This window comes from Pteronotus mesoamericanus, unplaced genomic scaffold (genome assembly GCF_021234165.1).
Source record: "Pteronotus mesoamericanus isolate MK-2021 breed Mesoamerican mustached bat unplaced genomic scaffold, CSHL_Meso_final contig_116, whole genome shotgun sequence".
NCBI lineage: Eukaryota > Metazoa > Chordata > Mammalia > Chiroptera > Mormoopidae > Pteronotus > Pteronotus mesoamericanus.
The window spans coordinates 9,911,581-9,939,441 of NW_026555027.1; the positions used below are offsets into that span (position 1 = coordinate 9,911,581).

Genomic DNA, 27,861 nt, shown 5'->3' on the forward strand with positions numbered 1-27,861 from the left:
GTTTATTGATGTTTTCTATACACGTGATAGGGGAACAGTATAAGCAATGGATGTGCTTTTCCTGATAAGTGCAAATATAAGTACAGTTTTACCACCTTTCACCAGACTTGCCATCCTCATTTTTACACAGGAAACATGCATGTAACCTTATAAGACCCCCGCAATCCCTTTTGCAAGTCTGTATTGAAAGGTCATACATATCAGAAGGGGGAACTGTGCCTCCTGAGGAATCCATATAATCACCTTGCCCTGTCATTTTGAGGGAGAAAATAACAGTAGGTTTTCAGTTAATAGATGAAATTGTCAGGCATTGTAAGACATGTCCACAGAGCAGGGCTGTAGTCGGCTTGATGGAGGAGACATGGTTTGTGGGTGGTTCCGTCTGGTTGGCTCAGACGACCTTGTCTTCACCAAGTGCCCTAACTCTCAGCAAACTTGGGGTTCATGACTGTTGTGGTGGCACTCTTGAAAAGGGGGTTATCCTGGTAAGAAAAGCAAATTGGACTTGTGAGTGCAGGGGAGGGAGGAAGGAGGAGTAGGGTGACCTTCCTGCTGGTTCTGGTCCCATTGGCAGGGCTCACGCCCAGTAGCTCTAAGGATGGTGGTGGGGGAGGGTAGATGGTAGCCATGTGTGTGGGTTGCACAAGGACTCTAGGGAGAACGACCCCCCCGCCGCCATGTGGGACCAGGGCCCTGAGGGATGACCACTCACATTGTTCCACTGAGACTTGAGCTTCTCCTTCTCGAAGCGCTTGTACTCCCTGAGGTCACTAAAGTGGGTCAGAGCTTTCCAGATGCCCAGCAGGAGGACACCGATCAGCACGACTCCTGCCACAGTGCCCCCCACAATGGCGGCTACGTTGGGGCCTTTTGGACACTCTAAGGTGGGGAGGAAGCACAAGCACACCCAGCGTCAGGCGCTCTCCAGCAACAAGGCCCCATGGGTGCCCCTATCCCAGGTCACCACACAGTGCTCAGGTGGACACAGCTTTCCCATTATCCAGCTTACAGCCATCGGTAACTGAGCAAACATCCTGACCTGGCCCCCAGTCTGGGTCAGGGCAGGGCTGGGGTCAAGGCCAGGCCACATAGTTCCAAATGAAACTGTGAGGATTCTTGTTTACAAAGAAAGAGGGGCCCAGGTTACCAGCTAGCCAGGGCAGAGCATGAATGGGACAGTGCTGTGAACAGGCCGTGCCTTCTAGGCCACACGGGAGGCTCCCGTTGTGGGGAAGGGAGCTGAGAGCAGGTCTCAGTCCTGCAAGGGCCCTGGTTGACTGCTGACCCACATGCAGGCATGTGAGTAGCCAGATATCCCGACCCTGTGTCCCTTCAGCCTCTCTGAGAGCGAACAAGGTAGAGGTGCTGAGAGTTTGTGGGCTCTTGATGCTGCTTGTCTAAAGCCCTTAAGCCATCCATGGGGGTCTGTTCACCACAAGTCCCAGTGTCCCACATGCCCTTTGTCATTGTCACTCAATGTACTTCCTCAATATTGACCTAACCCCACCACCTGTCATGGCCTATGGATCCTGTACCTGTTCCTGATTAGGTTCCCGTGTTCCATCTATGGGCAGTTCCCTCCTCTGTCTTCAATACACCCAACGACCCAGCCCAACCCACCCTGCCCATCTCCTATCTTCAGCACCTGGACCTCAGCAGCCCCTCCAGGTCTGTGTCCAGCTGGCCCCTCAAAGTCCTGTGTCCACCAGGCCCCCCACAGATCAACATCCACTCACCCTCCTCTCAAAGGTCTGTGTCCAGATTTTGAAAACACAGTTCAGATGCATCCCTCACTCTCCTGAAATTCTACTAAGGGCTCCTTATTATGTTTGGAAAGAGACCCAAATGCCTCCCGCTCACAGGGCCCTCAAACAAGAGGTCCCCAGTGCCTCAGACTGTATACCCTCTGTCCCCCATTTATGGGCACTCTCCTCCTACGGTATGACATGCAATGAGTCCTCCTCTGAGAGGCCTTCTAACCTCTGGCCTCAGGAAGCATCCCCTGACACGCTCTTTGGGACCTATGTCCCTGGCTGCAGCCCTCCCCACCAATCCTGGTGCTAGTGTTCTGATGCGTTGGCCGAGGGCTTCCCACCCCCTTTCACACATTTCACACAGGAATCCTGTGATAACAGGGTTGAGATCTCAGTGTCCTTCACCATTACTGGGCCTGGTACAGACCCAGAGCCAAGCAAATGGACAGTAAGCAGCACTTGGAAAATGCGATAACCTGGTCTCCCGGGGGTCTTGGATTCCCTCATTCCAGGGCCGAGCTCTGGGCTTACAAATGACCCCTTGGCCACATAGCTGTCCCTGGACTAACTCTTCGGCCCGGGGATCCAGGCCTTGGTCAGCATCCCTGGGGTGATCACCAGCTTGGGCCATGTGGTCCCTCCAGTGGGGTCCTGCCCCTTTGAGCTAAGGCACAAGCTGTCCCCTGGCCCTAACACACCAGAAGATAAAGCCAAAGACTAGAGGAGAGAGTCTGGGGCAGGAAGACTGCAGTCCTGGGTGCTGGCATGACCCTGCCAGGCTGGCCTTTCCATGAGGAGGGGGCCCTGCGCAGCAGCTTCACCGCACCCAGAGGCCCCATGGCCCAAGCTCTGGCCCCCACATCCCGTCTGGCAGGGACTCACCTCGAATCTCTTCCACGTGCATTTCATATATGCCCCTTCCATCCACCTGCCACATGGTATAGCTCATCCAGCAGCTTTCTGAGTCCCGCTCCCTGCACTTCCAGGTCAGCCTGGGATTACTTTGCTCACGGGGCTCATTCCGCAGTTTCAGCTTCTGATTGCACGCCACACTGCAGTTCTTCATGAAGGGGCCCTTGTTGAATTTCAGGCACTCAGCACAGAAGCTGCAGAAGAGCCATTGCGTGAACATGTGTGCAACAGGGAATAATACTGTGTGAAAGCACGTGCAAGCATGTGCAATGTTATGAGAGAGTGCTGGTGTCTGGTCACCAGGGTGGCTCAGATGGGGCTGGTCCTGGGTGCTCTGGGGCTGACACTGGTGCCTGTGTGACCCGTGTGGCTCGGGCAAAGGTGGTGCTCCTCGGGGGTGAGGTGGGCAGATCTCCTGGGACCAGGAAGCCTGACAGATGGGGTCCAAGACAGCCTGTGGCTCTTGGAGCTGAAGGACAGCAGTGGGTGTGCAGAAGTGTGGAGGAGGGTGGCCTGCCAGAGCTCCCACCTCCCCCTGGGGCCTCAGCCAGGGGGTGGATTTCTGCTGGGGGCTCTCAAGCGCACAAGTTTCGAGCAGGGGCAGCACTTACACGTTCTCACCGCAGGGCGAGGCACAGGCCACGCACTCCTCACAGAACGGCCGCTGGTAGTCCTTGTCGCACTCGCACACGTTGCAGACGCACTGGCCACGGCCACTGCAAACGGACCGCCGCAGGTTCAGGCAGCCATCTGTGGACTTCTGGCACTGGCAGGCCGAGCCGTCGAAGCCCGGTTTGCAGAGGCACTTGCCGCAGTGGCATTCCCCACGATCTGGGAAACGGTGGGGCCACCACACAGTCACCCCTGCCCAGCCCCAGACCCCCGACCCAGCCTTCCACTCACCAGGGCCCGGCCCTAGGACCTGCTCCTGGGGTTACATCATTCTGTCTGTCCCCACCATCCCCTCTGTCCCTCATCCCCTGAGAACTCACCAGTGCCCCCGCAGATTTTGTTATTGTAGCGCTCGCAGTTGACGTTGTCACACTCGCAGAACTGCCCGAAGATCTTCTTGTTGGGCATGTCACTCGCGTGGCACACGCACTGCCCGCAGATGCAGTCCCCCAGCCCCGAGCAAATGATGGAGCTGTTGTCTTTCCGGCAGCTTCCTTCCAGCTCCTGGCTGCTCCGGCCCTGTGTCTGGCACTCACATTTCTTCCCAATGTAGCCGGCATCACACCTGGACAGGAAGGACATAGCTCAGGGCTCCTCCCCCAGGACCCTCTGCTGTGTTTGTGGCTCCTGCCCCAGGGGATCGGCGGGGGCGGGAAGGGGGCTCACCTGCAGACGCCGCACTCCACAGAGCCCTTGTTACCACAGAGGCTGCGGTCCTGGATCCTGTCCCTGCACTGGCACTCGCACTGAGGAAGCAGTGACACGGTGACTGTGTCTGTGAAACCCAGCGCCCGGATGACAAATGACTGCTCTTGGATGCACTCTGTGGCTGTGACCCTCACCTGGAAGGTGACCTGTGTGGAGAACAGAGGGCTCAGGAGAGGCCAGGACACTGGGGTTGGGACCTCACTTCCAGGCATGGAGGGCACAGGCCTCTCAGGGGTCCCAGGAGGGAGTGGATGGAGGTGGGGGCAGGGGAAGAACCCAGAACACTACGAATTTCCTTAGAACTTAAGACTTGAGATAAGAAAGGGATGAGATGCCAGAACATGGCATAGCAATCCCATGATGCTCCCCATACCCGCCATCTCTGGCCTCGACTTCGGCTGGGGAGAAGGTTTTCAGAATACTTAATATCACACAGGTGTTCAGAAGGGTTTTAAAGTTACTTTGTAAAGGACATACACTTTGTCCCTAAGTACAGGATGCTAATGTGCCCGAATCCCACAGGAGGTCCTAAAGTCTGAATGCGGAATTGTGCTCGGACCCTGAGTAAAGGGTCAAAATCATGTCTGAGAGGACAGACAGAGCAGAGTCCCCCCCCAGCCACATGCCTGCTCAAACTGGACATCAGCCCCGAGCTTCAGGAAGCTCCAACTTGTGAAGAGTAAGGCACTGCCAAATCAGTTTTGATAAATTTCCAAATGGTACATTAACATAGAGCAAGAATAGCAGGAAAAATATATGTATGTGAAGCAATCAGCCAACCACGAGATTAAATAAGTTCTTGTGTGAATCACCCCGTGCAAGAAGGAGATGTTTCAGTAAAAATTCTCACATAACATTTAGTAAGTAACACGTTTGAAGAACTTCTAATGTCATATTTAAAAAAGCAATCAAAGCAAACATTTTGCTAAATATTAGTTCATAGCCAGTAAAAGGAAAAATGTAATTGTTATGGTCATGATAAATTTTAAATATTAAGGAAATAAATCACTGCTTATTTCTAATCATCTGCTTGGCCCCTACTTTAATGTGTTTTCAAAAAACAAAACAAAAACATAAATCAGGAAAACCAACCCAGATACGTAGCGTGTGGAAGGAACACCCTTTACTGGGATGCGCTGTTCCAGCATCTGCTCCCAGGGGGCGCTGCTGACCTTGTGGTCTTTAGGGCTACACCAGAGAGGTCTTTGGTGTTGACAACTAGGTTGCGCTGCACAAAGTACAGTGCTAAGGGCACCACCTGCTTCTCCTTAACAGGTAAGATATACTTACATGGGTCCTGTTTTGCCTCAGAGAGGATTCTAAAGGAAGGGAGCTGGACCTCTGGTGGACAGACCTTGGCTCCTGCCCCTGACTCATTTCTGAGCTTTCCCTTTTGTCTGGGTGCACGTCCTTCCGACTGTCACTGGGAGAACACCTTCTACAGTATTGGGGTGGAACCTCACCGGGCTGTTGATCTGGACACCGTCGCAGTCCCCTCTGGGCTGGTTAATAAGTGATACTCCGTTACTGCAGAATGAGTCATAGGTGACTTTCACAGTGTCGGGGACGATGTTATGATCCAGAAAGACTCTGGAGGAAAGTTTCTGTGGGCAAAGAGGAGCTGCTGATTAAGGAGAATTGTTCTGCTGTTCCCAGGCCTTTTCAAGTCATGGCTTTTGCACGGTTCCCCATCCCCCTCTCGCTTCGCCCACAGGCACACTGGGAGCTGGGGAGGTACTTGGTCCTGCGCCCTGTGCAGCGGGTGTTGGGGTTACCAACACCACAGCTCTGCCCTCAAGACAGACCAGTGAAGGAACCAACATGGAGACAGATCACAATCCCGTGAGGAAGGGGGTTTGACCCTCCCACTCACCACTGAATCCCCAGTGCCTGGCACAAGAAGTAGCTGAAAAACTGAAATGCATGAAAGACAGACACAGAGAGAGTGAGACAGACAGACAGACAGTTAATCAGAGGGATAGTCAGGGGAAGAGATTGAGAGAGAGAGAGAAAAAGAAAGGGAGAAAGAGGAAGAGAGATGGTGAATGAACCAATAATCGTGCGCCACCCCAGAAAAGATGGGAACATCCATAGGCAGCAGCTGAGGTTCAGAAGGACCCACTTTGGGGGTATAGAGCTCCAAGAGCATACAAGAAGCCATCAGAACCTCCTCAGTGGGGCTTCAACTAAATTCAATGGCTTTGGCATTGTTAGGATGCTCCTGGCGAGCTTGGCTCAGTGAAGCCATCAGGACCTTTGGCCAAGGAGAAAACCTGGGGGCTCATGTTTCAGAGAAGGCGCTGGTGAGGGTCCAACATGACACATGCCACGCCATCAACAAGAGAAGACACAGCTGCTCTGTTGGAAGTCCAGGGTCAGTTTGTCCTCAAGGCCTGAGGGTGGCCCATGCAATGTATGGGCTCTCCCCTCCTCCAGGCCACCCTTTTGTTGACCTGCAGGGGGGTGGCACCAGTCCTGAGTCCTGCTACCCAGTGGAGCACCCAGCGACTCACATTGTAGGCATTCTTGATGAGCTGGACCACATTGCTGGAGTCTTCTGACAGCTCCCCGACTGCAGATTTGGGGATGATCTCAGTAAGCTTCTGTTGGACAAGAAGACCAAGTGGGTCATGGGTGGAAGCCTGGAGCTATGGAAATCTCAGCCTCTGCCAGTTTGTAATGCCCCAGAGGGTTCCTTCTCACCTGCACAATGATTTGGACAATCCCCCACCCAATATCTTACAGCATTTTGTTAAGACAGTGCGTAGTCTGTGGTGTGCTGGTACATCGGGCTCTCAGGGAAAAACCCCTGACTTGTAGCATTTTCCAATTTCCTTTGTGTAAATACTCCACCTGGGTATTTCACACTACTGATATCACTGAGCAAAGAGTTGAAGAGAGGTGTGCCTTGCCGTGGTTAGATAGTGTTCCCACCATGGGGACTTAACTTGTGCAAACCACCAGGGCATAGGTGATCGAGGATATGGCAAAGCCTCAGGAAGGGGTGAGTTTGGAGCATTTCAATAAGTTGATATAATTGAATTCTAGTAATGATTGTGTTAGAAACAATGTGATAGTCCACTCTGGCAGGCCAGCATCAGCTGGTTCAGCTGTGCCCGTGGGGTAGCAGGCCCAAGCACCTGTAATGCAGACAGGTCTGGAGCCAGCCTCCAGGGCACCTTTGACCACTTCTTCCCCCCACATGCCTTAGCCTGGTCAAGGGTCATGCCGTCATTCATTGACAATTGCTCTAACACTTTATCTTATAGAATTGATGGTTGGGTCAATTTCTCGCCTTAAAGCCCTTCTGTGATTGCCCAGAACGGAGTTGTGCCACCTCCATGGAGCTCACAAGGATGGTTACAGCCTGGTCACCAACCCCGTCTGGCCTCCATCACCCAATTCCCCTCCACTCCAGCTGCGGGACTCCGCTGTGGCTCGGGGAAGCTGGGCCCTTCCATGTCTTGTCCTCTCTGCCTTGCAGAGCCGTGTTGCAGAAACAACAGGAGGGGCCAGCACACACTGTCCTTACAAACTATTGGTCACCTTGACACCCCTTCCTCAAAAGCACTGGGAATGGGAGTCGGGGAATAGGCTCAGAAAGGCCTGTGACCTGCCCAAGGCCTTGTCTATGCTACTGGGAGGGCAGGGTTTTGGGTTCAAGTCTCTGTCTCAGCTTCCGCCTTGTCATCACTATGTCTTCTGGAATGCAACTCCTGCTGCTAATAATAAATTACCAGGACCTACCACAATGTGATGAGAAGGGGACTGTCATGTCTCATAATACGGTCAACACGGCAGCTGCAAGGTCCTGACCTGCTGGTGCCCATGTAGCTAGTGTGGGTGGCCTTTGAACCTGCTGCGACCAGCCAACCGCCCTGAAGGGAGCTGAGGCCCTGTGGCTTGGCCATTTCCCACTGTGGCTTGGCCGGTTCCCACGGCCTGTCCCCTCCCACTTCTCTGTGCACCTTGCAATGTCCTGTCCTTACTCCAGAGTCCAGGATTAAGTGACAGCAGGAACTACTGGTCTCACCGCTGGCCACAATCCAGCACCCCACCCCTCCTGATCAGGGGCCACAGCAGGCCCACCGGCGGCAGGAGAACGCTGAACAGGGCAAAGGGGAGGTGAGGTGCCAGGAGGGTCTCATGCCCATCAGAGCGAGAGGAGCTCCCTCGCTGAACTTTGGTGAAATACCAGACACACATAATGGTGACCAGAAAGAGAGAAGGACAGACAGGGCAACGCTGCTCTAGGAACAAGAGAGCCCCCACAAGAGTTCCATGCTACTAAAGAATGTAGTAAAAACAATAATTCAGTAAAGTCAGGGAGGACCGGCGTTCCTGAGGCAGAGAAGAGGGAAGTGATGTTGGGATGTTAATGTGGAGGCTTCCGTGGAGAGATGGCCGCTGGCGGGCGCCCAGGGTCTGCTGGTGATGTGGGTGTGCTTCCCTGTGAAGTCCACCAAGACACATGTTTATGTTCATGAACTTTCCTGCAATATCTCATACTTCGTGAAAATGCTTATACTCAGTGTATGTGGATAAAAAGCAAGAGTCTCCTAAAAGGAAAAACTGGTTCTGCTGATCCAAAACACTTCCTATGTTGTAGCAAAAATGAAAACCCCAGAACCAATGCCAAGACATATGCTGCAAATATACTAAGTTTTAAAGGAAGCAATCCTCTTGCATCCACCCAGAAATATCATGTGGCAGAAAGGGGCTTTGGATTTCCCAACAGCAGCATCCACACCTGTAAGCCCATGGCCCTGTGTGGCCTCCTGCCCCATACACTCAGCATGCAGAAGCAAAACTCAGCCTATGGTGACACTAAAATGGCCGTGTCCTACCCTATTGCTCAAGATCTCAAATCCACTTACTTCATAGGTTGCCACCATTTTCTTGGTCACAGCAAAGATGGGTTGGATGTTGCTTTCAGCCAGTTTGTGCGCCAGCTGGCCCACGGATGGGTAGTCCTGGAGAGGAGACGCCCAGTCAGACAACGCTGAGGTTGGCCCAGGCTATCCAGGCTGACCTTCCCCAGTGCTAAGCAGAAACGACTGCTGGGACCCAGAGGCTGAGCCCTTCCACGCGCTGTCCCATGGGCCCTTCAGGATAATGTTGATAAATGCGTAACACAATAGGATTAGGAGGGAAGCCAGTTATATGAAAACACAGTTGAGAATGATGACCCTGAGAAAAAAGAGAACTAGCAAGAAGGCATAACTGGGCTCATATTTTAAAACAGAACCTGGAAGCCATTTCTGAACAGGGGCATCTGTGCAAGACATGCCTCAGGGAGAAGCCTGCACAGAACTGCCCATCTGCACTGTGCTCCTGCCATCTGAGGCAGGTCTCACAAGAGAGTTCCTGGAATTGTATTTCAACTCATAAGGCTGAGTCTTTCCAGGCCCAATTGGTGCTGCACAGGTAGATCCCCAACAGCAATCTTCACTGACCAATCAGAGCGGCTCCATTCTGACCAATCAGGACAGTCCCTTTGTGGACCAATGAAACTGTGAGGATTTGGAATCCTCACTTGCATAAGAACCAATTGATGACCAAGGACAGGGACTTCTCTCTCTATAAGTCAGCTCCCGTCTAGCTTGGTGGGGGAGGGCATTTTCTCTTTCCACCAAAGACTGTGTTTCCCTGTCTGCGAGTGTTAACACCAGAGCGAAGCCACCTCAGCAGACTGGAGTGGAGCAGAGCTGTCTAGCCAGCGCGGCCAAGCTGCAACACCAGGGCTGAGGGGCTTTACCCAGGGCAACCTCACAGCTTTATCGTAACTGAGCTGTTTGCACTGAATGAAGATTCTTCACCACATCCCCACTTGGTGATTCCTGTTGGCATTGAAGTGGTAATGAAATGGCACCAACAACCATCAGTTGACGAGAAAATGTTAAAGTTGTGATGTACTTTTGATCAGTGAACTAGAGAAGAAACCTCTCTCCAACGTGCAAAGCAGAGACAAGAGGGAACAGAATTTGGGGTATCTGTGCTTGTGGGTGCTGGGGAATTCCTCTGGCTTCCATCGGGGCAGGACTTCACGCACCACTCCCAACATGGGGCACCTTATTTTCATCATTGAGAGACAGTGTCGATTTCAAGAAGGGGTTCACTAGAACCTCAGGAGGCACATTTTTCCTGTCCAGGTTGTAGACCCCTGAAATTTATCCACAACACCCTCCCCTGGAGTCTGTAGGCTCTGGGCAAAGACCCCCTGAGTTATATCATCTCTGAAGTGCTCTGTAGGGCACAGGGTTTACGATTTCAGGGCACAGAGCATCACTTCACAGCAGGCCAGGTGAAAGTCCAGAAGAATGTCTGATCTTTTCGTGACATTACAGCATCTTACCCTAGATAAAGGGCCTCTTTCCGTCCCTCTGAACCCTCAGAAGTGCTCTCTGAGCCAGCCTGGAGGGACCCTGGCCTCTGGTACCCCTGGACAGAGCTATAGACATTCCTGAACTTTCCACTTTGGCCCAGTGTTTCCTCCCCAGTCCCTTGTGCTGTGTCCTCTCCCAAAAAGGACCCTGGAGAAGGGGTACTCACAAACTCATTGCTTTTTTTGTACATGTTGTCCTCAAGGTGGCAGTGGCCATCATTGGGGGTCAGGATGGCTCCCAGCTTCCCATCGCCTGCAATGTGGAAGCCATCGTCTGTGGCAAACACCAGCAGCCGCGTGACGTTGCGCCAGCCAATTTCCTCCTGAGAAGAAGATGGGGTTACCTGCCTCAGTTTCCTTTGTGGGGCTCTCACAGAGGAGAGTGACAAGGTGCTATGCTTGTCTCCCCACTCTAGGGTTTTGGGCAGGAGGACCCAGAGGCAAGATGTAGTCTGGGACCAGCTTCTCGACTCTGGTTCCCACATGTGGTCCAGATTCCAGCTGCGGCTGGAGGTACCTCTGTAGGACGACAAGTTCCCAAACGCTCAATACATGTGTGGGACCCTGAGGGGAACCGAAATGCATGTTTATGTGAAAAAAACATACAACCCCTGAGGCCCAATCAGTGCAGACCTGACACTAAATCCTCAGGTACTATTCCCAAAGAAGAAAATACTTGTGGAAATGTTTATCACAACATAAAATCACTACAGACACAAAGAGGAAAGAGTGAGAGAGTGAGGCACATTAGCAACACACATATCATCACTGTGCCCTCGCACAAAAATGAAGTATGTGTCTGGGACGCAAGGACAGCAGTACGGAGGGACCCGTAGAGACTCTGGGAGATTAAAAGCCAGTTTGCAAAGCGTCAGGACTACGTGGTTAAAAATATGAAGTGATGGCATTGTTCCATTGACATCATAAATCCAGTGAGTGGATTGACCAGACAGGACCCCATGGGTGAGGGGCAGGTGGGGGCAGGGGATGGTCGCTGGGTGAGAGGCAGTCCAGACATGGCCAACTAAGCCCCATGACATGGGAGAGCCTCTGAGGGCACCCCTTATTTCCCAAGGGGCAAGGAGGTCGGCGGGGATTCCGCTCTAGGAACCGCCAGGATCTGGCCACTCAGTGGTCTTGCTTTACAAGATTTTTTGCTCACATTTAGGCGTCAGAAGATGTGCCCCGCATCACAAACTGATAGTGTCATCCCTGGGTGACTGGAGGGTCTTCTAAGAGTGTTCAAGGTGAAGGTGGAACCTGTGGATGTGGGACCAAGGTCCCCGGGTTGGGGGACCCAGGGACAGAGCAGGGACTGGGCCTTACCGGACACGCCGCGACCTGCATCATGGCATCCAGGCCCCCCTCGGGGGCGTCCAGGTTTCCCGAAATCAGCTGCTTCCCAACTTCTCTCTGGAACTGGTTGGAGTTGTCGGTGAGCTTCAGCACGTGCTTGAAGGCAAACGGGGCCTGGCACTCCTTCTCCTTGTTGGGGCATGGGTTCTTCAGCTTCTCGGGGTGCGTGTTGACGAAGGGCAGCACGGTCTTGTCCACGAAGGACCCGAACCCTGAGGGGCAGCGGCGGGGGCGGGGTAAGTGGGAGAGGCGGAGGAGGCACCAGGGGGTGGGAGGGCAGGGCCACAACCCTGGAGAGCAGGAGGATGGAGCCTCGGTTTGCCTGCTTGGCACAGGGCAGGGGAGAAAGGGAGATGGCCCGTGGGGTGCGTGACTGTGCAGGTGAGTGTCCAAGTGTGCGCACATGCGTGATTAGGTGCGTGTGTGAGTGAGTGTGTGAACCCACACACAGACACAACAGCTCGGAGGGAGGCAGAGATGAGGGTGCCATGTTCCATTTCCCTTACCCACGTGTGTGTCTAGGACTTGCCCTTCGTAAATGAGTCCCTGCTCGCCAAGCGCTGAGGTCCCTCGGCCGGAGGCCAGGGCTGGGCTTGTTTGCCATGATTATTTCATTCATGGTGGGATTATGCTGCAGTCTGTATACTTTTGTGGCCTTTAATGTTTTAACGACTAGCACAGTAGAGCTATTGTCTTCCAAACATATTGAAGAACAAAAAGATAAGGAAGGAACGGAGAGGGAATGCAGGGGTTGGATGGAGTCAGGTGAGCCAGCCCCCAGGTATGGCCTTGGCAAGGATGCAAACAGGGATACTGTGTGAAGCCCCCAACGCCCTGTCCTTCAGGACACGGGTGGGGGGTCGTGTGTGGGCAGCAGGTTCAGCCAAGACGCAGGGCAGGGCGGAGCAGCGGCACCCACCAATGCGGCCAGACTCGGTGATTTCATTGAGGGCCCGGAGCAGGTCGCCCCCCAGCTTCTTGACGTTGATGAGGTCATCGAGCATGGAGTACGACAAGTCCATCAGGTAGTACAGGTCGATGGGGTAGCCCTTGGCGCGCCGGAAGGTCACGTTGAACACAGCCTCCTGACCTGCCACAGAGACAGGAGAGAGTGAGGGGCAAGTCGGTTTGGGCTAAGCTAGTGTAAATGGTCACTTGCGTGGCTGGCTGGAGGACTTAGCAGAGGCTCTGCGCTGCCTTCTCAGAGGGGAACAGAGGGTGTTTTCGAGATGCTTTTTCCTTCCTTTTCACAAAGAACATGGAATACAGGACTGAAAGACGCCGGCCTGCCGCCGCAGAACTCCAGTCCGTGCCAAGCCTACCTGGCCTCAGATGGAGCGTTACTTTCTGCGGGAACAGCTGCTTCTGGCCCCCCTCCTGGTTCTCCGTGGTCTCAGCGAAGCTTCTGGGGTCCATGATGTCATCCGCTTCACAGCCCTTGGCTGTCAGCTCGGCCCTTGTGTCACAGCGGACGGAGTCAGGCTCCCCTGGCCCCGGGAAGTTCTGGTGGGGGTGGTGCGGGGGGGAGAGGGAGAAGCATGGAGGGCCCGCACCATGGGAGTGGCGCAAGGCTGACCTTCAGAGTCAGGTGAGGCTAACCCTCCTCATTTGCTCTGGCACTCAAGACAAGTGTCCCTGTGATAAGGGGAAAAGGTAGGGGGGCTGGACAGTCCCCAGGGAGACACCTACCCCACGAGGCCCCCAGACCACACCAGAGCCTGGGGACAGGCAGTTGTCTCACATGCCTCCAGCAGCAGACACCGCGTGAGAACCAACGTCCAGTCCAGGCTGGGTGTTGGGGGAACCTTCTGTGGCCCAGAGCTGATAGCAGCCTCACTGAGCATCTGGCCAGGGGTTTCTGCCCTCCATAAGCAGAGCCTTTGTTGGTGGGGTGCGCTCTCTCCCAAGGAAATGTGGGTGTCCCCTCTGAGCCTACCTGGCAGTCCCAAGGCATCTCAGGGCACACATGGAGCCCCGGAACCCAGGCCAGAGCTCTGGACAAGCCTTTCACAGTCCAGAAAGAACAGGGCCATAGCGGAGCAGAAGTACTTTCCTTGTAAACCTCCCCCTACCCGCCGCTCCCATAAATGCCCCGCAGATTTTGACACCAGCAGGAAAAAGATGTGGCCACACTGGCTGGGTCCTGACGCTGGACCACAGCCAGCTGCACCCACGGAGGGTGTGCTGACACAAGAGTTGCTACAAAGCATGTTCACGTCTCTGCTTTCTTTCACAAGGGAGAGTAACCAGACAGGCAGGAGGCTGGCTAGGTGCAGGGGCTTGGTGACAGGGGTGGGGACAGGAGAGGGGACAGAGGAGGAGCCATGCTTTCTGAGCTGCCTCTGTACTGGAACCCCGCTTTTGGAACCCCGCGAATGCTTCAAGTACTCGCGAAATAAAATTAGCTCAACAGGAACAGAGAAGAAACAACCCCAAGATGTCGCAGTTGAGCCTACCAGTATTTCAAATGGACGTGACAAGCTCATGACACGGGGGCGGGGTGGGACCCCAGCCTGAGAGGGATGTTTCCACCTGTGCAACGGCACCCCCATCAGGAGGGGAACACAGACCACACCGACTTCTCCCACGAATTGCTGGGGGTAGCAGCGTGGGCTGGCGACTCTGAGACCACTTTCTGTGTGGTGTAGGATTGAGAAAATAAGGAAATCTTTACAGGTGTCCAGAGCCAGTTATTCAGAGGAGGAAGCCAGGAAGCCTCAGAGAGAGACTCGATTCAATGACTGGGAGCGTCATGTTACTCCAGAGAGTAAGACAGGGCTCGAAAATGAGGCTGGGGCTGCCAGAGCCAGTCTGGAGGGGTGTCCCATGACCAACTTGGGAACAATGTGAGCATGAAAATGTCAAAATGGCAGGGATAGATTATAAACTACAAGATACAGTAAAAATCAATGGGTTCCTACCTATGAGAGAGATGGGGAGTGGGGATCCTCCTGATATCGGAAGCTATTAGGAGTCAGCCACCCATCTCAGGGATGACTGATTTGGGGACAAATCAGGGACAGAGGCTAAGGTTCTCGGTGGAGGCTTGATGGGACAGAGTGTTTCCAGGTCTCAAGCTCCTCCCTACAGATTACTTTGTGCAAAGGAAAACAGTGACTTCACGGTGCACAAAGCCCGACACAAATGATTCTAGCTAGTGTCACCAATATTGGGACAGCGACAGCATGAGCCCCTCATGTGGGGCTCCCACCAAGTGTCCACCTGGACAGAATGAGCGAGAACGGCAGACAAACCCATAATGAGGGGCAGCGCACAGCCCTGCTGTCCTGAAGCTTCAGGCATGTCAAGAGTGTGAAGAATGTTCCACATTCAAGGAGGTGAAAGAGACGTGACATTTGAATGCAACGCGTGGTCCTTGGTTATAATATTGACCAGGGGGAAAAAACTCTGGTTGTTTTGGACCTTTGTCTTTCTTCCCAGGGACCCCGCCCATTAAAAAACTGAAGACAAGAGGGAATTAGGGTCCCAGGAGGAAACTCCTTCACTTCTCGTCCATATTCTGAAAGCTGGACCATCTCTCACCTCCTTATGTGCCCTGGGCTGCAGGGGACACAGGCATGAGCCAGCCTCTCCTGCAAGCGCCTCCCCCTGCCTCCTGCCCCCTGCCCCCTGCCCCCTGCCCCCTGCCCCCTGCCTCCAGGGGCCCAGGGCGCAGGGCCTGGACCAGCCCAGCCCAGCCTCACTCTCTGGTCGGCCTCCAGGACAGGGTTGGGTCTGACTGTTTCTCTGTGAGTTAGACAGCCTTTTGCCCTGTTCTGTTCCTGTCCCACTAGGAAGGAGACCGCTGATGGTCCTGGGTGCCTGCAGTTCCAGAGGCAGAGAAAGGGAGTCCAGCCCTGGAGGTGTGCAAGTGAGAAGGACCAGCCAGGAATGAAGCGCTTACCGGCTTCTGGCACCAGGCGCAGCCAGGCCCTGACTCGATGCATTCCTGGCATGTGCTGGCCTTGTATTTGGTACACTCCTGGGAGAGAACTGGGGGCAAGATGAGACAGGCTCTGTGAGTGGGGCTGCTGACCCCACATGGAGTCTGGCAGGCATGGGGGCTGCGAACATGGATGGGGTGGACAAATGACCAGGCCCACACACGGGATGGAAGGAGAAGGGGGTCCACAAGAGGATCGGGAAGGATGGGATCACCCAGGGGGCATGTGTCTGCCAGGATCCAGACGGGGGCCTCCTGGAGGGTGTGAGGGTGGGTCCCTTCCTTCCCCACCAGGAATGTCCCACAGAACTCACCGGACCCAAGGGAAAGCAGACAGGAGAGGGTGAGCAGCAGGCAGTGCTGACGCAGCATTTCCTGTGGAGGGACAGGGCCTTGGTGACGGGTCCTCAAACCCCAGAATGTGGGGTTTACTGCCCAGGGAGCCCTGCCTCGCCAGCCTGGAGATGCAGAGCCAGGGGGCCCTGTCCTTGCTGCTGAGGGTGTTCAGAGCCTGGGGGAGGCCAGCAAAGGTCTGTCTCCTTGGCTGCCCTGCAAGATGGCTCCACACCCCTGGGCCTCCAAGGATGAGCAGAGAGGGGGCCTCATTCCAAGAGCACACATGGGCACACATGTATGTATACAATCATACCCACATACCCACACCACACACATCACACAAGGGCATGCATGTGTACACAGCACACATACAAACACACCCATCATGCATACACACACGTGCACCACACAGAGACACTACGGACAATATGCCACGCACATGAACACATGGGTGCACATACCACACACATGATAAATGAGTGCAGGCCACACACAAACATGTGGTGCTGCACACTACAGACCAGGCCCACGGATGGCCTTCATGTTCCCTGAGTCCTCAGAGAACTGAGCATTGCATGACCCAAACTTCTGGCAGATAGCAGAAGCAGGACCAGAAAGAGAAGCCATCCCTGAGCACCTAGGGTGCCCCTACATACGGGAGGGACACTCCAAGGGGGTGTCACGCAGAGCCACTATCAGCCTGTCAAAGGCACTAGCTACAGCTGACCGTTCTTCTGCTTCTCTTGATGCACACCCGCTGTCCTTATAAACCCAGTGCCGAGGTGAGACGTGGACAGGGCATCGAGCGAAGTGGCTCATTCAGTGGTCACTGGCTGCTGATGCTCCTAGCAGCACGACCACGGGCGCGGAGCTGGGGGCCTGGAATTCGAGTTCTGCCCTGGTTCTCGGAGGCAGAGGCAGGACCTTCTAACACATAGCCCACTAGGAAGGGAGGAGAAAGAGACGCCACAGGGGCTGCAGACCCGAGGCTGGGCACAAAGCAGCAGTGGTCCTTTAGCACTGCAGGGCAGGGACGGCGGGGCTTCCTGGGAGGCTGGGTCTGCAGGTCTGAAAACACTGGAGCTGACTGTGACATTTCCTCTGACACCAGGGAAGCGAGAAAATGAGGAGGTATTGAGAAGCAAACAACCAGGAGTTTGCAGGCAGGAAGAGGGCGTGTTTTGTCAGAAGCAAAAATCAACACAACTCACCCTTGCTGTTCTCCCCGGGGCAGGCCTCTGAGGCTCCTTGGGCGCCCTGCCCCCCAACACACTGCATGATGGTGGTGGGCCAGCAGGGTGGCCTCGGAGCCCCAAGTCCGGGTGGGTCTACCCTCGCTGGCAGAGGCTCCGACCCAGAGCTCACCTGCCTATTCTGGGGACTACGTGGTCCCTGCGGTGGCCTGTAGGGCTCTGGGCGCATGTGGGCCCTGCCATGGGTCTCTGCGCTCTCCCCTTCCCTCTCTCACGCAACCCCAAGTCTTTGTCTTTTTGGGGGTGATCTTGCTCCCTGCTTCCCACCAAGATTACACTCAGGGCCTGGAAATGTCAAAACAGACCCCCCTATTCTTCCTGACTGTGTCAAAAGCAGAACCCCTGCCTACTCTGGCTTCCTGGGTCCCACGAGCAGTCAGCAGGGGAGGCAGTTTCAGTTCACTCCAGGCCCCCACTTTGTGGTCTCCCAATTGTGGGGCATGGGGCTTAGGCCAAGCCCAGCCTCAGCTTTCCACCTGGGCCCCCCAAGGTTTGGCGGCTGGACTGGTGCCCTGAGTTCGCCCACTGAACCCTCAGCTGACCTACCCTATCCCAAAACACAAGGTCCAGTCCACCCCCACTTCTGAGGCTACGGGGCCTCCAAGTAGAGGGTGAGGAACCCCGTCCCCAACGCAGCTCTGCCCCTCGTCCTGTGGTCACAGGCCTGACCCTCCCAAACTTTCACCACAACCAGCTTGTGAAGGCCTCAGGTCCGAGCTGCAGCAGGATGTGGCCCCGGACACAATTACACTTGCTGCACTTCTCCCCACAGGGCCGGGAGTGCATCTCTGTCAGGGCAAGGCCCGCAGGCCGCAAGGCCTTATCTTGACCACAGGAAGCTAGGGAGGCAGGGAAGAGGGCTGCCCTGTCCCCAAGTGTTACTTCTTACTTGCTGCAGCAGCGGGAATGGCCACTGTGGATGGCCCCGTCCCACCACCGCGTGCCCCACAGGCGAGGGGGGATAGGACACCTGGATTCATGGCAGCTCTGGGAGCTCAGAGGGTGGACAGAGGGAAGCGGGCACAGCACGGAGCCTAGGAGTCAGCTTTCCTCTCAGCTGTGGGCAAGCAGGACTGGGGCAGGACTCTCCTCACTGGGCCTTGGGGCACCGGGCCACAGTGGCTGTGCATGGCAGCCAGGACGGACCCTTGGAGGCTCAGGGCCTTGCCTGAATCTGGCTTGTCGAGGCTCACAGACCAAGCTCTCCTCTGGGCATTGGCCTGGAGGCCAGCCCCCGGGTCAGCTCTTGTGCAGTGCCTGAGCCTGGGTGGCAGACCTGCCTCAGTGGCTCACTCCACCTCAGTTTCCTCTGTGTGACTGGAGGGGTTTGTAGGCCTGCCCCCAGCCCTGGGGAGGACAGGCTTAGATTGCGATCCTGTGTAGAGTGACCTCAGCACCTGAGGACCCTAGAATCGGCAAAGACAGCTGGGGGGAGAGTGAATAGGCCAGGAGGAGGCCCAGGGCTGAGCAGAGGGGAGAGGGCAGGACAAGGAGAGAGGACGGGCGCAGGTGTCAGCCAGGCCACCCGAGTCCAGGCCTGCAGAGCACGTGCCTGAGGAGGTGCTCCAATGGACAGCCCTCTGCCACCCTTCTGCTGGAGGGCCGAGTGCCCTTTCGCCAGCGAGGCTGCCATCTCACCAGATCTAGGAAGTGCCCCTTGCCAGGACTCAAGATACTAAGTTAGGCAGTTTGAGAAACTCCAGGCCACACCAGCCTGTGAGGACCCTGCCCACTAGGGGAGGGCCGGCACAATCTAGAACAATTGTAGGAAAAGGCACCCTCAAGTCCCCTGTACCAGCCGGCTTCCCAAGAGCCTGGGCCCAACAACCAACCCCCCCCCCCCGCCCCCCTGCTGCACCCAGTGGACGCAGCTACTGAGGGGCCTGCCTCACTGCAAAGTGCTAAGCAGTCAGGCTCTGAGATGTGGAAGGAGCATTGGAAGGAAAATAGAATATTCTTTCTAAACCACATGAAAAAATATCCATATTTGGTGAAGTAGAGAAGAAAAAGGAAACATTAGAGAAGAAACACAACTTTAAGCAAGAAGCAGTGGGATGCAAAGCATGTGAGTCATGATAAGGAGATGGTATCGGTTCAGGCCTGGCACCAAAGAGGAAGGTTTTGCTGAAGTGCAAATCCTCAGCCTAGGCCACTCGAGCTGCCGTGGCCCCACCAACCATCAGCACTTGGCATGGGAACTTGCCCTTGACCCTTGGGGTCAGAGAATAAAGCCACCTGAGTGCTGACTTACCAGAGGCCCCAAACCAAGGGACAGGGAGCCATGAGCACAGATGACGTTCTGGGGAAGGGAGGGAGAAGGAAGAGAAGGCAGGGGTCCCTCCTCATTTGGGAGTGGATGAGTCAGGGCTGTTTTATAGAGAAAAAAGGAGAAGTTTACAATGGATGTAAAAGAAACATCAGCCTTTTAAAATCAAAGGCAAAGGGTTGATATGTAATCTGTTTTATCTGCTTTATATCGATGCAGAAGAGAAGTGAACAGAGTTCATCTCCAGTGGGGGCAGGAACTGCGCCCCCGCAACAGATCTCAGAGGTCCCGGCTGACCCCGGGGACTAAAGGGCATGAGGACTGAGGAGGACGTAGGCTGCCGTTCTCCAAAACCCCAGCTCCAAAGACATTGTCCAAGTGCCCGGGGACATGGTCACAGCTGTTAATTTCACCCCCGGTGATGTTCAAGAGCAAAAATTTGAAGATACACAATTTATGACATAATGGAATAAAACAAGACCTACTCACAGCCCACCCCACACATTAATTAGAAATTTTAAAACACTGCTGTCTCTTTTTAAAAAAGTTTTTATTGCATTTTTTCCATTACCATTGGTCCCCCCTAATATTTCCCTCCTCTTGACTATCTCTTAGGTCAGAAATTTTCAACCTTTTTAATCTCAAGGCACACACAAACTAATTACTAAAATTCTGTGGCACACCAAAAAATTGGTTTTTTCTAATCTGACAAAAAAAAAAAATAGGCATAATTTTGATTCATTCACACCAGATGGCTATTGCTGCTTTGGCTGTTGTAATTTTTTATCTGACAATCTAAGGAGAAAGAGGTCAGTGCCCCTGACTAAATAGTCAGGTCTTGCATGTTTTGAAAATTCTTACAGCATACTGGTGGAAAAGAGCTATCTTAAGTCGAAGAGGAAATCCAACATATTTACAAACACTGTAGAAAAGGTGAGGCAAACATCCTCTGTGTAGGGCGAAGGCACCCTCTGTCCCCCGGGGACATTAGGCTGATGCCCTAGATGCTCTAGCTTTGGACGTGAAGGAATGACAGTTCACTTCCAGGGCCGGAGGATCTTAAAGTGAGAGAGAGAGCAAGGCAGCTTTGGGATGGAGGCCGGAAACACACAAATAAGGGCGGAAGTCAGCAAATGCGAAAACAAACACAGGAGCAAAACTTGATAATTACATCGAAACCCATTTCCTGGGAAAAAGCAATAAAATGGGTCACCTGGAAGGGAAAAATGTATGACAGTCATGGAGGCGCTTTGAAAGGAAGAGTCAGTGCCAGCGCAGGCAGGGTTGGTAGTGTTAATTACTGGGTTGTAAATGCACTAAGGAGCTAGGAATTGGAGCCCCAGTGACCCTGGCTCATGGGGTTCGAGGCCCCCCACTTCCACCCAAGGCCAGCGGTCTTTGGTCTGCTGAGGCCATGCACACCCCGCGCCTGGCCCTCAGGGATGCACCTGCTCAGGGTCCCTCACACCATAGGCATGTTAAATTCAGTTTCAGGAAATCAAATGACAAAAGAAATAGTAAAAACCTAAGCATAAAACTTAAGGGGAACAGAGGATAAAAAAGAGAGATGATTCTGAAACAACAAATTGGTACATAAAACAAGTGGATGGATGAAAATATTTAATCACTATCTAATGCAAAAGGAGAATGGTCATCTTCCTTTCCAAGGAGATCTTAGATACCAACAGCAAAAAAGGCAAATATGCCACAGAAAAGGCTGCAGGCTGCCAGATATGTCACAAAGGAGGAGATGCAACATGGTTGGCAACCTTTGAAAGTCACTTTGGTTAGTGGTCAGGTGTGGCAATCAAAGCAATGAGATTTCTGGTCTAGCTACAAAATGGCAAACATCTTTAATATTTCTAACACCCGCCCAGTGGGACCTGCACAGCAATGAGAACGTGTGAATGACTCAATTTTCACGGAAAAAGTGATGGTGCGAGAAACTGGTAATGGTAAATTTACCCAAACTGTCCACGTTTCTCTCTGGGTGGCGCCCTTATAAGTATTTTCAATCTTCTTTATTATCTCTGTTTGTATTTTCCAAACTTCCTACGATAAACATATGCAACAGTTTTCGAAATAGTCATTCATCTAAGAAAACCCAGACTCTCTGGTGGCCGAGGGACTGTCCTGAGTTTCTGTCCCCCGCCCCCGCCGGCATTGCTGATGGTGGCCACTCCATGGCAGTGGGAAGAACTGAGACCGCGGACGTCAGGGCTCTCCTTCGTGCATTCATGGAAGAAACGCTCGCTAGTCTCTCTTCCCTGTGTGCCGCCTCCCAGCCTTTGGGATTCTGACCCCTGCCGGACCTCGCAGAACCCCCACGCCACTGAATACTCCCACTGAGTTTCCATCACACCTGAAGGCCGCTGCACTGCAAAAGCCGAAGTGTGGTAGCATCCGTACAATATAAAATGAATTGGGGGAGGCGAACGCTGCTTCCATGGGCTGACTCTGCAACTGCTTCCAGCCCCCGAAGCACTGGGAGAGAACCCGAGCCCCACGCTCAGGGTGCTCCCAGGTAGCTCGATGCTCACAGAGGCACCAGGGTGGCCTGCTGTCCCCATGGCCCCTCCCAGGCGAGAGCCTTGGCTTGGTGAGATCTTGCTGTCAATGAGGTCAGCCTCAGGCCCTGCCTCAGCCGCTCGGCCTCCAAGGAAGCCCTCCAACTACTTCCAGCTGTAGTCCAGGGTGCAACTCTCCCTGGTGACCCTCTCCCCAGAAGCATCCAGTGCAGTCGAATCATACCACGTGGGCACGAAGGTCTCTGCATCTCTGATCTGAGCACCTAAGAGGCCTGAACCCCACCCCAACCCCACATCTCCTACCAAAGGGAAAGAGGACGTGACTCACTCAGTGACACTTCCTGGATGGAGAACAGTGGCTGTGGGGTGTCTGGTGGGCAGGGAAGAGATCAGGGCAGACAGGGTCAGTCTTTTGAGGGAGCTTCTGCCAGGGACAGTGGCCCCTGCCTAGACAGCCAGTCCGGACAGTGCGTCCCTTAGGAACAAGACTGGGCAGTGTTCACAGCACCCACCCTGCTGGATACACTCTGCGCTCATGGCTTCAATCCATCCCCGTCCACCGGGGTGCGGACCGTGCCGCTCCCTATTCCATGTGAGGCTCCCAGAGGGCCAGGGCCTCCTCCAAGCTATATAACCACAACAGCCTGGCCCCGGGGATGACGCTCTCAAACCTATACTCAGCAGCTGAGTGACTGTGGACAGGCCATTTAGCTCTCTGAGCCTCAGTTTCCTCCCTTATTAAACAGAACCAAGGATGCTATGAGGGTGACGTTCATGTACCAATTTGGCTGGGCCACAGTACTCAAATGCTTGCTCAAACTCTGGTCTAGATGTTGCTGAGAGGTTTATTTTTTTTTTACATGAGATCAACATTAAATTAGTGGACTTGGAATAAAACAGATTGCCCTCCAGCATGTGGGTGGGCCTCACACAATCCGTTGAAGGCCTTAAGAAGACTGAGGTCCCTGGAGGAAGAGGGGATTTTGCCTCCTTGTAGTTTTTCAGCTTAAGTAGCAACATCACATCTTTCCTGGGTTTCTGGCCCGCCCTGCAGAGCCTTCACTTAGTAGGTCCCGCCACTGCATGAGCCAGACCCTCAAACTAAATCTCTCTCTGTATGCGCACACGCATGTCCTCTTGGTGCTATTTCACACACACACACACACACACACACAGGCACACACACAGGCACACTCACGTCCTATTGTTGCCATTTCTCTGGAGATCCTGACTGCTGCAGATACCAAGATATGCACTCAGGCTCAGGGAAATTTGCTAGAGGTGTTTTTAATAAGCCTGTTGCTGAGGTAGGCAGGCTGCACCGTGGTTTCCTGCTCCGCAAGTTCCGGAGGCCACGAGGGCATTTTCGAGCCAACTCCCCTTCCCCCCAAATCAGAGCTGTGGGCTGCGGCAACACAGCTCCCCCAGAGCCGAGATGCTACCACATGATGCCCTTCTCAGACCTGCGCTGTGTGGATTCTTTGCTGGGGCGGGGACCCAAGTGAGGGGCTCATGTAGACACTAGGGTCTGCCTGCTCCCGAGCTCTCCTGGGCCTTGCTTGTTGCCTGCTGGGAGGGTGAGCGACCTGGATACCCTCCGTTTTTTGAGAAAAGAGCCCTGGGCCAAAGCAGAATGGCTTGGTGAGATCTCACTGCCAACAAGGCGGCCATGCCACAGGCTGTGCAGCTCCAGGACTCGGCTGTGCCTGCCAAGCCTCACCTCACCTGCACCACGTCACTGAGACACCCACACGTCAATGGTGGAAGCTACTGGAAATCGCTAGCCCTGTCAAGAACTCTCACTTCACCCACAGCACCCCCTGCCCTGAGAAAAAGCGGTGGAGGGCTCTTCCTGCCCCTCTAAGCAGAGCAACACCCCTCTAGCTTCTGGCCCAGCAGCCATAACTGAATGCAGAATTCGGTAAGCCCAACTTTGAGGGAAGCGTGAGTGCAGAGAGGAGGCCCATTCTCTGCGGTGAGCACAGGTGGCAGGTGGCTCAAGATCACAGGGCCCACTGAGACGTGGGGGCCCCGCCCCTGCCCAGCTGCTTGCTTCCCTTTTGCAGAGCGTTTTAGGCAGATGCTCCCCAGCAGGGTACCACAGGCGGTCACAGGCGGGGTCTGAGGCGAGGTGACAACAAATTTGACATTCTCGTTTTAGGTCCAGTTTGCACAAAAGGAAACGGACAGTGAGCACCCTGACCAGGTCTGTCTGGTGGATGTCACCCAAGCATTACCAAAAGATACCTGTGCCCAGGCCCCCTACCTTCTGGGTAAACACAAGTTTATCAACCCTGAGCAGGCAGTGTTCTCATCTGCAAAATGGAGCCAGTCGCCCGTGACATCGCCTCAGGCAAGACTGTGGGACGCTCACCAAGTGATAGGTGAGCAGAAAGATGAGCCCTCCAGACATGTCCCACCGAGCTGGTAGGGGCCTGAGTCCTGTGGCGTTACCACAGGCTTGGTGCTGCCCTGTCCAAGGGCAAGTGCCCACCCACAGCACTGTTCTCTGTGCAGCTCGGCTGGGGCCTGAGCTGAACCTGCGGGGTCCCTCTGGACACAGGCACCCCTTGTCCACATGTCCCCTACACCGCCACCCTTCGGGAAGTGAGGTGTGGATTCAACATTTGATTATAGAACCAGTTGGAATTTAAACTGCAGGCTGGCCCAGCCCGGCCCTCCCATTTCACACATGGTTAAGCCAAACATCCTGCTCATGTCACGCTCTTTCTGGGTGGGAAAAGGTGCAAAACGGCCCCTCCCATCCCCTGGACAGCAGTGCCTCTTCTGCAGGCCCTTGGCCAGGCACTGGGCTGCCTCCCCTTCGCCTACGAGATCTCCGGGTAATAGCTGTCTCTTGTTCCAGGCCTACTACTCATGGGCAAGCTGACAACTGCAGGGCAGGTAAACTGACCCAGATTTCACTGGGCAGACCCGAGGCCAGTAGACAGGTGTCTGGCTGCCCAGCTTGCACCCTGGGAAGTGCCTCGATTTTCTCCCTCAGGCAAAGCCCTGGGGCAGTAGGTGCTGTCTGTCAATTGCTGACATATTCACTCGCTAGAAAAAGAGACAGTGGCACACCCCTGACACACCCCAGACCTGGAACTTCCTCTCACAGAAATCCTGCTTGGCTTGGGCCTACCCAGCCCTCCGTCACTCATCCAAGGTCACCTGGAAATCAGGCGTCCACAGAGTAAGGCCCTTCTGTGGCCCTGCTCAGGATGCAGTACAGGGAGATGTGGGCTCAGCCATCGCCATGCCAGGGCCGTGCAGGAAAGGGACGCCCTCAGCGCCATGGGGACACCCGTCCTGGACACCAGGGCGGCTGGGCGGGGTGGGGCCCTGCATTAGAATGGCTGCCCCATAATGGGCTTCCCGAAGCTTCTCGGCAGCTCTCCTCTGCTGGTTCCCCAGCATCTGGCCTCCTCACTGTGTGCAAGGACCGTGCCCTCAGCCAGGGGAGAACTCACTCTCCCCTTCCGTTCACGGTGGCCCCTCCCCCTCCCCCTCGTGGCCCCAGGTGCCCTCAAAGTAGGAGAGCTCAGGTGCAGGGAGACTGGCTGGGGACAGCGTGGGAGGCTGGACACACACACAAGCACTCACGGTTGGAGGAGGAGAGCAGGGCTTGGATGCCAGGGGGAGGGGGAGGGTGGACTGAGGAGGGGCTAGCAGTGAACCCCAGGCTGCAGTCCCCCAACTCCCAGGAGACCTTGGGACAGGCCCTCAGGAGACCGGTTCAGGTCACACAACTAATGCCTGTCTCCCCAAAACTCATTGTCACCCAGCACTCTCACAGCCTGAGGCCTGAGGTTGTGAGCCTCTGAGAATCTGAGAGAAGTGACAGATATACCAGCAAGAAACTGTGCCTCGCACACACACACCTCACAGATATTTACACACATGCACACACTCACACAACACACATATCCCCACATACTCTCCGTGCACCCACATTTAGACACCCCCCCCAACTTACACATACACACACACACACCAAACACACACGCTCACACTCAGACACGTACGCAGACTGCTGGAGACAGAGCAGCCCAGGAGCTCTGGAGGCGGGAGGAGAGGAGGGAGACTGACTTAGGCAGGAGGAGGAAGGCGCAGCTGGTACGGCCCCACTGCCGTCCCACACAGCCTGGTCTTGTCTGACTCCGTGCCGCCAGCTGGGGGGTTTGCCTGCCCCACCCCCCAGCCTCCCCTGGCTCTCCCAGCCTCGCAGGCCTCATTTCTGGGCTCAGCAAATGTCTGCAGCTGTTGGGAGATCCTAGACCCCGAGGCTGAGGACTGGGGTCTGTGCTGCTCCTCCCACCACGCTGGGCCCTGACTTTCTCGGCTGCAGATGCCCCCATCAGCTCCCATAGCTCTGCCTGTGGAGGGTACAGCTCTCTCCTCAAGGAATCTCAGTAAAAAGGAGCCTGGAGTGGATGATCCCAGGGCAGGCCACTGGGACCAACGCCATCGGGGTCCCCTGCAGGGCTGGGCCAATGGGAGCTGCTTCCCTTGGGAGAGGCTACAGCCACCCTCCAGGGAAGGGCAACCGAGCCAAACTTTCTTCCATTGAAAGAGCAGCCCAGACACGTGAGCTTTGATGTCACTCACCCCGCTCGATGTCCTGTAGACTGTGGCAGGGGCGTCGGCTATGCTGGCAGGAGCTTCTGGCCACTCTTTACCAGGCTTGCTCTGGGCACTTCTGGGAAGACAATGGCCAGTCAAAACTGAATGCACAGTGCTTCCTCTTAGGCTGAGGGAGAGAGGAAGTCTTGCACTACACGTGGCCCAGCGTCTCTGCTTTGCAGGGTCTCCCAAGACTGAACACCCAGAGAAAACAGTGAACCTGTCAGAGAAGCAGCAAACAGGGACATTGGGGATGAACATGTGCTTATGGAAATAAAAAGTTTACATGAACAAGGGAACAGAAGGACAAAAGCTGGAGGGCTAATCAGAGAGCAGGGTGAGTAATTATCTCAAGGGCACAAGGAGGTGGGAAGAGAAAGGCACATCCCTCTGTCCCATGGATGCCCGACACCCATTTGACCACAGGACTCCAGGAGGAAGAAGAAGGAACAGAGAGGAGGAGATACTCAGAAGACAAAAACAAAGGACCATATCTAAGAGAGGGCCCAGATGAAGAGTTTCTCCAGAGAGGAAGGAAGGATGTCCTCTCCTGTAACTAGGTGTATTCTGATGCTGTCACAGATCATAAGAGAAATTAGCAAGGAAATTATACAAGATAAAGTAGGGGGGAGGAGGGAGAGAGAAACATGTGGTGAAGGCGCTGCACCTGTCAATGCTGGGATGGAGGCTGGGGAGTCAGGCACTGGAGCATCACGCTGCTGCTGCGTTGGCGGATGGGGCTGAGTGAGCTGGAAAGAACCGGGGTCCGCCCATCAGAGGAGGGGCCTGCAGTCCAGCCCCAGCCCCCCATCACCCACCCCTACAAAGTCAGAAAGCAACCTCACCTAGGTCGACTTGAGAGCTTTCAGGCCAGGGAAGGCTGCTGGCGGCACTTTCTCAGCTCTCAGCTCTTCCTTCTCACACCTGTGTCCTCTGTGCCAACTTCCCTCCTAGTTGGCCTGCAAGTTCTCCCTGCAACCCAAACCTGGTCTTTTTCTGAAACTCTCCCATCTTTACTTTTATCTTCTTTTTAATTCCTTCCTACCAGTAACCTTCCTTCTTACCCTGCAGTGTTAATTCAGCTCTCATACCCTTTGCTCCTTTGAGGCAGAGAGTGGGTGGCAG

The 27,861-nt window shown here is 54.5% G+C and overlaps 1 protein-coding gene across 2 annotated transcripts; it reads right to left on the reverse strand.

The window, feature by feature from the left end:
• ITGB2 (integrin subunit beta 2) lies at positions 1-27,861 on the reverse strand. Of its 2 annotated transcripts, XM_054579099.1 has the most exons (18): positions 27,582-27,861; positions 27,404-27,485; positions 26,722-26,956; positions 16,045-16,105; positions 15,692-15,780; positions 13,110-13,290; positions 12,707-12,877; positions 11,758-11,999; positions 10,599-10,754; positions 8,924-9,019; positions 6,560-6,649; positions 5,510-5,650; positions 4,005-4,192; positions 3,659-3,903; positions 3,278-3,497; positions 2,637-2,860; positions 713-879; positions 1-482 (listed from the first exon to the last, which is right to left on the reverse strand). In XM_054579099.1, the coding sequence occupies exons 4-18, from the start codon at positions 16,100-16,102 to the stop codon at positions 420-422; spliced, it is 2,331 nt and encodes a 776-aa protein (XP_054435074.1). In that variant the 5' UTR covers positions 16,103-16,105; positions 26,722-26,956; positions 27,404-27,485; positions 27,582-27,861; the 3' UTR covers positions 1-419. The 2 variants fall into 2 exon arrangements, with proteins under 2 accessions (XP_054435074.1, XP_054435076.1); XM_054579101.1 differs by lacking the exon at positions 27,404-27,485.

Excerpts from the sequence above, each read along its gene's own strand:
- ITGB2 (XM_054579101.1), bottom strand. The coding sequence starts at position 16,102 with ATGCTGCGTCAGCACTGCCTGCTGCTCACCCTCTCCTGTCTGCTTTCC. Across the intron at positions 5,651-6,559 it reads TCATCAAGAATGCCTACAAT|AAACTTTCCTCCAGAGTCTT; the intron begins GTGAGTCGCTGG and ends CTTTGCCCACAG. Across the intron at positions 3,904-4,004 it reads GTGGAGTGCGGCGTCTGCAG|GTGTGATGCCGGCTACATTG; the intron begins GTGAGCCCCCTT and ends CTTCCTGTCCAG.